The sequence below is a fragment of the Mercurialis annua genome, linkage group LG7, assembly GCF_937616625.2.
Source record: "Mercurialis annua linkage group LG7, ddMerAnnu1.2, whole genome shotgun sequence".
NCBI lineage: Eukaryota > Viridiplantae > Streptophyta > Magnoliopsida > Malpighiales > Euphorbiaceae > Mercurialis > Mercurialis annua.
Window position 1 is genome coordinate 30,934,972 of NC_065576.1, and position 9,625 is coordinate 30,944,596.

At 33.4% G+C, this 9,625-nt stretch overlaps 1 protein-coding gene and 1 pseudogene across 1 annotated transcript; both read right to left on the bottom strand.

Annotated features, from left to right (window-relative positions):
• Nucleotides 1–1,136: 1,136 nt before the first annotated feature.
• On the bottom strand, nucleotides 1,137–2,216 carry LOC126657390 (uncharacterized; annotated as a pseudogene).
• A 211-nt stretch (nucleotides 2,217–2,427) lies between these two features.
• Nucleotides 2,428–3,624, bottom strand: LOC126657015 (uncharacterized mitochondrial protein AtMg00810-like). The gene has a single exon (XM_050351634.1). The coding sequence runs from the start codon at nucleotides 3,622–3,624 to the stop codon at nucleotides 2,428–2,430; it is 1,197 nt and encodes a 398-aa protein (XP_050207591.1).
• Between the last annotated feature and the right edge of the window lie 6,001 nt (nucleotides 3,625–9,625).

A 9,625-nucleotide genomic window follows, 5' to 3' on the forward strand; every position in this document is an offset into this window, starting at 1 on the left:
ATCTCGAAGACAGTCACATACTATTTATGAAACTTATTGAAAAAATATATCTCAGATACATCTATACAACACATTTAGTACATAATTTTATAATTATTTAAAGTAACAATATAAAAAACGATATATTTACATCTCAAATATATAAATAATACATCTCAAGTACACATAAAATAGCACATATATGTATATTTTTTATAAACTCTGAGAAATATTTATAATTTACATACAGATAAAAAATAAATTTTAAAAATAAATTGGATACATTTTGTATACATCTTAAAAAAAATTTAGATACATTTTCTAAAAAAGTAAAACAGTGTACTAAACTATTCAGTAAAGACATTGTTGGAATCATAAAGTACAAACAACAAAACAAATAAGAGAAATTAACAACTAATAATATACTAATCTATATCACATAATGTATAAAAAAATAAAAAATAATATAAATAGATGATACATTTTAAATATAGGCCTAATCACTCAAAAACCCCTCACCTTTAAACTTTTTTTCAATTCTACCCCGACGTTGAAAATTTGTCAATTTTACCCACTTTTGAATTTTCTGTTTTCAATTGTACCCCAATATTTAAATTTTTGTTAATTTTTTTACTTAAATGATGAAATCATTCAATTAATTAAGTCTAAACATGAAATTAAATTCTTTTTTATTCAAAAAAGTACAAATAAGTCCTTTATTTTTAAAAACTAACTAAAAACCATAATCAAATTAACACTAATTTAAATTCTTAATTAATTTAACTAAATTTAAATAAATTTTAAAAATATATAATTAATATATGCGAGACATGTAGAATGTTTTAAACAAATTTCCAAACGCAAAAAACGTTAATTTAATTTTTCAGGGTACAATTGAAACACAAAAATGCAAAATAGGGTAAAATTGACAAATTTACAACGTCAGGGTATGATTGAAAAGGGGCTAAAAGGTCGAGGTTTTTTAAGACATTAGGCCTTAAATATATAAATAACACATCATTCATACATAGTGCTATCATATTTTCTAAGAAATACACCGCCATTCTTATAAAAAAATTAAAAAATTGAATTATATTCTATTAAATTATACGAATTATATACAACTCTAATAATCATAATACAAATTCAGTGTTTTTAATGACTAATATTCACAAAAATAAAAAATAAAAACTGACTACCCAATTTCCAAAGAGGCAAAATGAGAATAATGGCACAATCGTCATACCACTTTGCAAATTAACATTTCACTGCTCATCAACACCACAAACTCTAGAGTAAATGTTTTTTTATTTCACCTTCCACTAAAGACAACGACACGTCAAATTCCACCCGCCTTGCCGATACCAGTTACCGAAATATACGTTTTGTTTGTGTTAAGTTTGACTCATAAATTAGGCGGTCTTTTCCAGCAACATGTAAATTATGAGTTTGTCTCACGGCATATTGCTTAACAGCTCCATCATTATGAGTTTTTGTTATGTAAGATACCTTTTGATGAATATCATTCAAGACTTGGCAAACTGATTGTCTATTATAATCGAAAATCACCTGATTTCTTCAATTCCATATACACCAAATAGCCACTCCAAAAGTGCACTGCCAATTATCATCAGAAGTTCATGTCCATGCTTCTTTCACATCGAGTCCTTATTCCTTTCAATTGGGAGTTGGAATAATGAAAAAACATTATTCAATACACTAAATTATAATTTAACTACCTTTACAAACAAAATCTTTCACTTTAACCCAAAAAGCAACAAAACCAAACCTTAATTTTTAATTAAATCACTCCGTCTTTCATTTTTTTGTAATTAAAAGGCATGATCTTTCAGCAACAGTTCTACCTCTAGGGTACCCATCACCCTTAGCACCTCTCTTAGAGTCACCAACACGGCCTTCTTCATCGCCATTTTCTTCATCAGTCCGACCCATAAATCCCATGCCCACACTAACACTCTTCGTTGATGTTCTTTATGCTACTGTAATTAACATATCAATCTCGTTTTTATGTCCCAAATTTCTTATAGACGCAGCCCTAATTAGATCATCATAGTCATTGCCGGTGTTGGCGCTCAATATAGTTGAGCCCATGCTATAACTCTTGGGCAGCTCACCTTTTGGCATTGATCTAGAATGGCCTGATAATATTAATGGAGATATAAAAAATCATTGATTGAATAGATGAATAAGATACAAAGGAATATAGGCTAACAATAGAAGAGAAAAGCCTAAATCCTAGAATAACATAGAAGGCCTTTATATAGGCAAAGCTAAGCAATAATAAAGGAAAGTATCTTATACTTGGCCACTACTCCAAGTCTTATACTTGGCCACTACTCCAAGTCTTATACTTGGCCACTACTCCAAGTCTTATATTTTGCCATTACTCCAATAGCATATTAATTATGCTAATATCCCCCTTCAAACTCATGATGTGATAGCAATAAGCATCGAGAGTTTGTCAGTCAAAAAACGAAAACGCGGAGAGGACAATGATTTAGTAAACAAATCTGCAAGCTGTAAGGAGAAAGAGACAAATGGCAATGTTAATGTGCCATTCTGAAGATAATGGCGAGTAATATGACAGTCAATTTCAATATGCTTGGTCCTTTTGTGAAAAACCGAGTTATGAGCAATCTGAATAGCACTCTTATCATCACAGTGCAAAGGAATTGGTCGCCGTAAAGAAACGCCCATATCAGCAAGCAACCATCGCAGCCAGACGATTTCACAAGTAGTAGAAGCCATAGCACGATATTCGGCCTCTGTTGAAGACCGAGATATAACATCCTGCTTTTTACTTTTCCAAGAGATAAGAGAATCACCCAGAAAAATACAAAATCCAGTAGTAGATTTGCGGTCAGTAGGATCACCAGCCCAATCAGCATCAGAGTAAGCACATAACTCCAACGATGAAGTAGAGAAAAGCAAAAGAGTCTGAAACTGAGTGCCACAGAGATATCTAAAGATGCGAATAATAGCAGCCCAATGAACTGTAGTAGGAGAAGTAACAAACTGACTGACTATGTGAACATCATAGGCAATATCAGGGCAAGTGATAGTGAGATAAACCAAACTTCCAACAACCGTTCTATAAAGACTCGGATCTGGCAGTGGAGACCCATCAGAAATAGAGTACCGAGCATTGAGCTCAATTGGAGTATCAACAGTCTTGTTAACCGAGAGGCGAGCACGCTCAAAAATATCAAAAATATACTTAGACTGAGAAAGAAGATACCCTTTTGGAGAAGAAGCAACTTCAATATCCAAAAAGTAACGAAGGGGACCCAAGTCTTTCATAGCAAAACTTTGAGTCAACTTAGACTTCAACAAGCTAATACCAAGAACATCATCACCTGTAATAATCATATCATCAACATAAAGAGAAAGCAAAATTCGACCAGCCGAGGTACACTTGACAAACAAAGCAGAATCATGGTTACTTGGGCAAAAACCAAGAGAAGTAATCACATTAGAGAATTTCTCAAACCAGGCCTGTTTGAGACCATAAAGAGCCTTCTTAAGTTTGCAAACTTCACCAGGTTGGTGATCAATACCAGGAGGAGGAACCATATAGACTTCTTCATGAAGGTCGCCATTCAGAAAGGCATTTTTAACATCCATTTAAGTGATATCCCAACAACGAACAAAACCAACCGCAATAAGAGTTCGAACTGTAGTCAATTTTGCAACAGGAGCAAATGTCTCCTCATAATCCATACCATATTCCTGAGAATAACCCTTAGCAACCAAGCGAACTTTATATCTTTCAATAGATCCATCAGCCTTAGTTTTAATTTTATAGACCCAACGAGAACCAATAGCACGTTTTTCTGCAGGAAGAGACACTAAATCCCAAGTATGGGTTTGGTGAAGAGCAGTTAGCTCCTCAGCCATAACATGCTGCCAAAGAGGATCAAGAACTGCCTCTTTGAAAGAGGAAGGCTCAGAAAGACAATGAATAAAAGCAAGGAATGAAGAAAATGAACTAGAAAGACAAGAATAAGCAAAATCAGGTTGTTTAGTAGACTTACGATTTCGTACAGGATAACGGTGTTCAGTAGTATCCGCAGTCTCAAAAGATGATTGGCTAGTGACTATAGTTTAGGGGCCAGTAGGAGTGTCAGGATGGCCAACACGAGGTATCTCATCATTATCAGCAGTAAAAGGATCAATGTGAATAAGATCAGGCATGGATATACCGTGAGAACGATTATGAATTGTAAAATAAGGAATATGTTCCAGAAAGACAACATGACGAGAAACATATAGCTTATGACTGACTGGATCAAAATAACGATACCCCTTTTGTCCTGCACCATAACCAAGAAAAACACATATAGCAGACCGTGAAGTTAACTTACTCTGCTGAACATGAGGAAGAAGAACAAAACATGTAGGACCAAAAACACGAAGAGAAGAATAATCTGGAAGGCAACCATACAATCTCTCATAAGGAGATAAACCAGAATTATGAGAAGTAGGAATTCTATTAATCAAATAAACAGAAGTAAGAGCTGCCTCCCCCCCAAAATTCACTAGGAACACTAGCAGACAATAAAAGTGACCTAGCAGTCTCAAGAATATGCCTATGTTTTCTTTCACTAACCCCATTTTGTTCAAGAGTATCAGTACAAGAAGTTTGGTAAATTGTGCAATCTAAAGCAAGAAGTTTCTTAAAAGCATGAGAAGTATATTCGCCCCCTAAATCACATCTAAAACACTTAATAACAGCTGCATGTTGAGTTTTTACAAGAGAGCGAAACTCATTATAAATGCCAAAAAAGTCTGAGCGACGTTTCATAAGATAAATCAAACAATAACGAGTACAATCATCAATAAAAGAGACATAATAACGAGAGTCCCCCTTTGTAGGAACAGGAGAGGGTCCCCAAACATTAGAATGAATGAGATCAAAAGATGCAACAGAAAAATAATTACTTTTAGGAAAAGGCAAAGCAGAGAACTTTGCAAGTTTACAACCATTGCAATCAGAAATATCATGAGTTTTCAAATCTCCTAAAACTCCTTTAGACGCTAAAAATTGTAATCGAGATCTAGAGACATGACCAAGGCGAGAATGCCACAAATAAAACACAGAAAAAAACTGACTCAAACAAAAAGACGAAACATCCACACTAAGAACAACAGCCGCAATCTTAGGAGTTTTGAGCTGATCCAATAAATAAAGTCCTCCTTCCCTATGGCCGGTCCCAATCACTTCCTGAGACTTTAGATCCTGAACATAACAAGCAGAAGAAGAAAAGGAAACTAAACAACCATTATCACAAATTTGACCAACAGAAGCAAGATTTAAAGTAAGACTAGGAATGTGATAAACATTAGATAAGGACAAAGAATGTGTAATAACTGAACCAACACCTTGCAAGGGCATAGGTGTACCACTAGCACTCATGACAGGAACATAAACTTTAGGAGTCAAAGAAGTAAAAAATGACAAATTAGGTGACATATGATTCGAAGCACCAGAATCTAAAATCCAAGAGGAAGAAGGTATACCTGACGAACTAGATGACAAACCTATTTGAGATGAAGCTGCCATGGCATGCGACTGAGATGCAAGGAACTGCTGAAATTGCTCAATCATTGATGGATCTAAAGAAGAAGTCGTCAATGCATTGTGAGGGCGAGGAAGAAGAGGAGGTCCATTATGAGGAGCTGGTGGTCGGTAACTCCATTGCTGAGACTGCTGATGGGGCTGTTGCTGAGTATATTGCTGCTTTCCTTTACCCAACTTTGGACATTATGATTTCCAATTACCTTTCTGTTTACAAAAACTACATTCATCACGAGCAACAGTTCCATACGGCCCGACTTGAGAATAAAAGTTTGGTCGTGGAGGCATGGCGAAGACTGATGGAGTAGAGACCGTAGAAACTTGCTTTACAACAGAAAGCTTAAGACGAATTTCCTCAGCCAAAAGTTCACTAACAACAGAATCAACAAAAGGCAGCGGATGACGATGCAGAATGGACCCACAAAGTCCTTCAAACTCATCACGAAGAGCCATTAAGAACTGTACCAATCTCTGCTCCTCTCTTCGTGCAATATAAGGCCCAAAGCCTCGTAATTCAGCAGATTCTGTAAGAGCCAGCTGATCCCACAAATCTGTCATAGCATCATAAAATTCCTGAATACTCATGCTTTTCTGCTGCAGAGCACGAATATCAGACTCCAACTTGTACTGTTTTGCAAAGTTAGACAGTGTGTAAAGTCTAGCTACATGATCCCAAACCTCCTTAGTTGTCTCATATTTTGCTAACTGGGTACCTGTCGAGTGCTTAACGGAATTATTGATCCTAGTAATAATCTTGAAATTAGCAACTTCCGACTTATCTAACAAAGACACATAATTAGCAGTTGTGCCATCCTCAGGCTTGACAAAATCACCAGAAATATAACCCCACTTTTGTTTACCTTTCAAGAAATTTTTCATCACATAACTCCAATATGCATAATTTTTACCATATAACTGAACACTAACTGCTTGAAGCGAATCATCTCTAGTTTCAGCCATATTAAAAAAAATCAACAGAAAACTAACAAATTAAATCAACGAATGAGAGAGGACAAACTCAAAAGAGGAGTAGAAAAGACTAACAACCAGACGAATAATTTGACTCCGATACCATGATAACATTAATGGAGATATACAAAATCATTGATTGAATAGATGAATAAGATACAAAGGAATAGAGGCTAACAATAGAAGAGAAAAGCCTAAATCCTAGAATAACATAGGAGGCCTTTATATAGGCAAAGCTAAGCAATAATAAAGGAAATTGTCTTATACTTGGCCACTACTCCAAGTCTTATACTTGGTCATTACTCCAATAGCATATTAATTATGCTAACATGGCCAAGAATTTCTGCGAGCTTCTGATCATGGGTTTTTCTGAGGAATTTCCGACGTACCCAACTAAGCAACAATTTATCGATTACTTGGAGAAATACGCAGAGAAATTCGATATACAACCACGTTTTAACAAGACAATTTCGTATGCTGAGCATGATCGATTTCTTGGATTTTGGTGCGAGTACGATCGAGTTCTTGAGCTTCCAACAATGGCAGTCAATAGAAAAATGGTGAGAGATGGAGAAGAAAACAGCAAGTTGTATATGTGTTGATCTCTCTCTTTTTCAATTAAAGTGACACGTGTTAGGCTTAGATTAAGTATGTACAAATTGTAATAATTCTCCGTTATTAGCTCAAAATTATAAAGAAAAAATTAGCATTGATGAAAGAAATTGGAAGTTTTAGCATTTTTATAAAAAAAGCCCACATTCAGCCCATTCTTGTAATTTTCTCTTATTTAAATGTTATCTTTTGTGGGATCAAATGTTTCTTCTTGAAATAAGAATTTTTTTTCAAAAAAAGGGGAATTCTAAGAAAAAGTGTTTGGCGATAGCTGAAAAGATTTGTTGACAAGAAGCGCCCATTTAGCTAAAATGCAAATGAATATATCAATATCAAAGTTAAGTGTTTAAAGATGCTGATCTCCACTTGAAGGACCTTTGATTAGATATAAGAAAACGAAAAAAATTTAGCTCAACCATATAATGATTGGGATTTTTAGACAAATACCTATCAAACACCTACTTATTTTCAAAAATATATTTTAACCAAAATTATTTGAAATTTACAGTTTGAACAAATTTTTTTACGAAAATACTTTTTCCATTTGCAAAAATACGATTTTGGTTTACTAACGGTTTACTAAACACTTGTCTGCTATTAGTTCACTAACAGTTTACTAATGATCTACTATCAGTTTATTTAAAAATCAAATTACTATTTTTTATTTCTAAATTATAGAATGTTAAAATGAATTATTACTTAATTTACTAAAATTATTGGTGAACTATTATTAAACCATTGGTTAACCAAACACAAAAATATTACAGATACACAAGTGAAAAAAAAATTACATAAAAAATTGAGAGCATCATAAAACAATAACTATAAATTTACCAACGGTTAACTCAAAGTTTACTAATGGTATTACTAAAATTAAATTTATTAGTATACTATTGGTAAACCATTGGTAAGCCAACAACAAAATCATTACAATAATAAATTATAAAATAAAATCACAAAACATAACTTCTCGAGTATTACAGGCTGTGATCATCATGTGGAGAACATTGATATCATTTGAGAATAATCTTCCTCAATACCTCAATCCTAATCCGATAATAGTAGCCAACAATAATCCCAAAAGTAATTCTACCTGCATTTTATATTCATCCCCAATTTTTAAGTGCAAAATGATTCAGAAGTGATTTTAATTTTCTGGGACAAAATCATCAAGAACATGCTCTGCAATTTCAATATTTAAGCACAACTCCTTATCTTTCTTCAACGGATAGCTGCGTCCACCACCGATCGAAAAATCCAGTATTGTCATAGCCGCCTTCACCACCAATCCACAAAACCAGTGCCGCCATAGCCGCCTTCACCACCGATTGACAAACTCATCGTCGTTGTAGCCGTCTACACCACCGATTGACAAAACAATCACTGCTATTATAGCGATTGTTGACGGAGAGAGCGACTCAGCTCGATGAAATCAATTCCATGTTCGATCGGAGAAGAATCTGTATTTTTCAATATACTAAACGGTAGAATTATAAAAGAAAATTGTAAAAAAGAAAGGAAGAAGAAGATTAACATACTTTTGTAGCGAGACACGCGTGATCGTAATAGTGAGATTATTGTGGTGTTTAGCCGTGCTCCGTGTGATTTTCTCATAATGATTTACAAAATAAATTAAACTGGAATTCAAAAAAAAAAAAAACAAATTTAACTAAAAATTTAAATAAAATTATAGCAAATGAATAGATTTCACTCTTTTTTTTTTTTATTTTATTAGTTCTTATTTGATTTGGATTTTGGATCAATTATGATTTGCAGGTGAATAATGAAGTTGTTGAGACTTGAGTTTGGTTTAAATGCTCTTGCATGTATGAGATTCTATTTTAAAGAGACAATTAAGATTGCATGTTATTAGTTTTTTTTTATTGAAAGGGGAGAGCGTTTGTGGGAAAAAATGAACGCACGACCTAGTAATTTATTGCATGTGATTAGTCGATATAACTATTTTCACTTGATTATGTAGGTATTACATGAAATTGTCTCGTTGAGAATTGTCAATGAAATTATGATTGAATGCCACATTTTGTTATATGTGGAATTAATTGTGAAATTGAGTTAATTGGTTATCAAAATGAATTGTGAAGTAGTATGAACATGGTAATAAATGGTTTCACGTTTAAATCATAATCTAAATGTCAAAAAAAATGTTTAGCTTTGAGCTTATAGTGGTACTATGAAAATGATTTATTCATGATGTTTAAGTTATATTAAAATGATTTATTCATGATGTTAAGTTATATGATAATTAATTGGAGAAATTGTGATTATGGAATGATGATTATTTGTTGATATGAATTTCACTGTGTATATGATTAAATGATCAATTAATCATTGTGATAATTGTGTTAAGTTTAAATAATTTGAGAAATGATAGAATTATGTTTGAGTAATTAATATTTGGTGTGATTATTTTTATGAGGTTGATTATATGATTGTGGTAGAATTTGA

What these genes read in the sequence shown, in the direction of transcription:
- LOC126657015 (XM_050351634.1), bottom strand. Translation starts at nt 3,624, where the DNA reads ATGGATGTTAAAAATGCCTTTCTGAATGGCGACCTTCATGAAGAAGTC.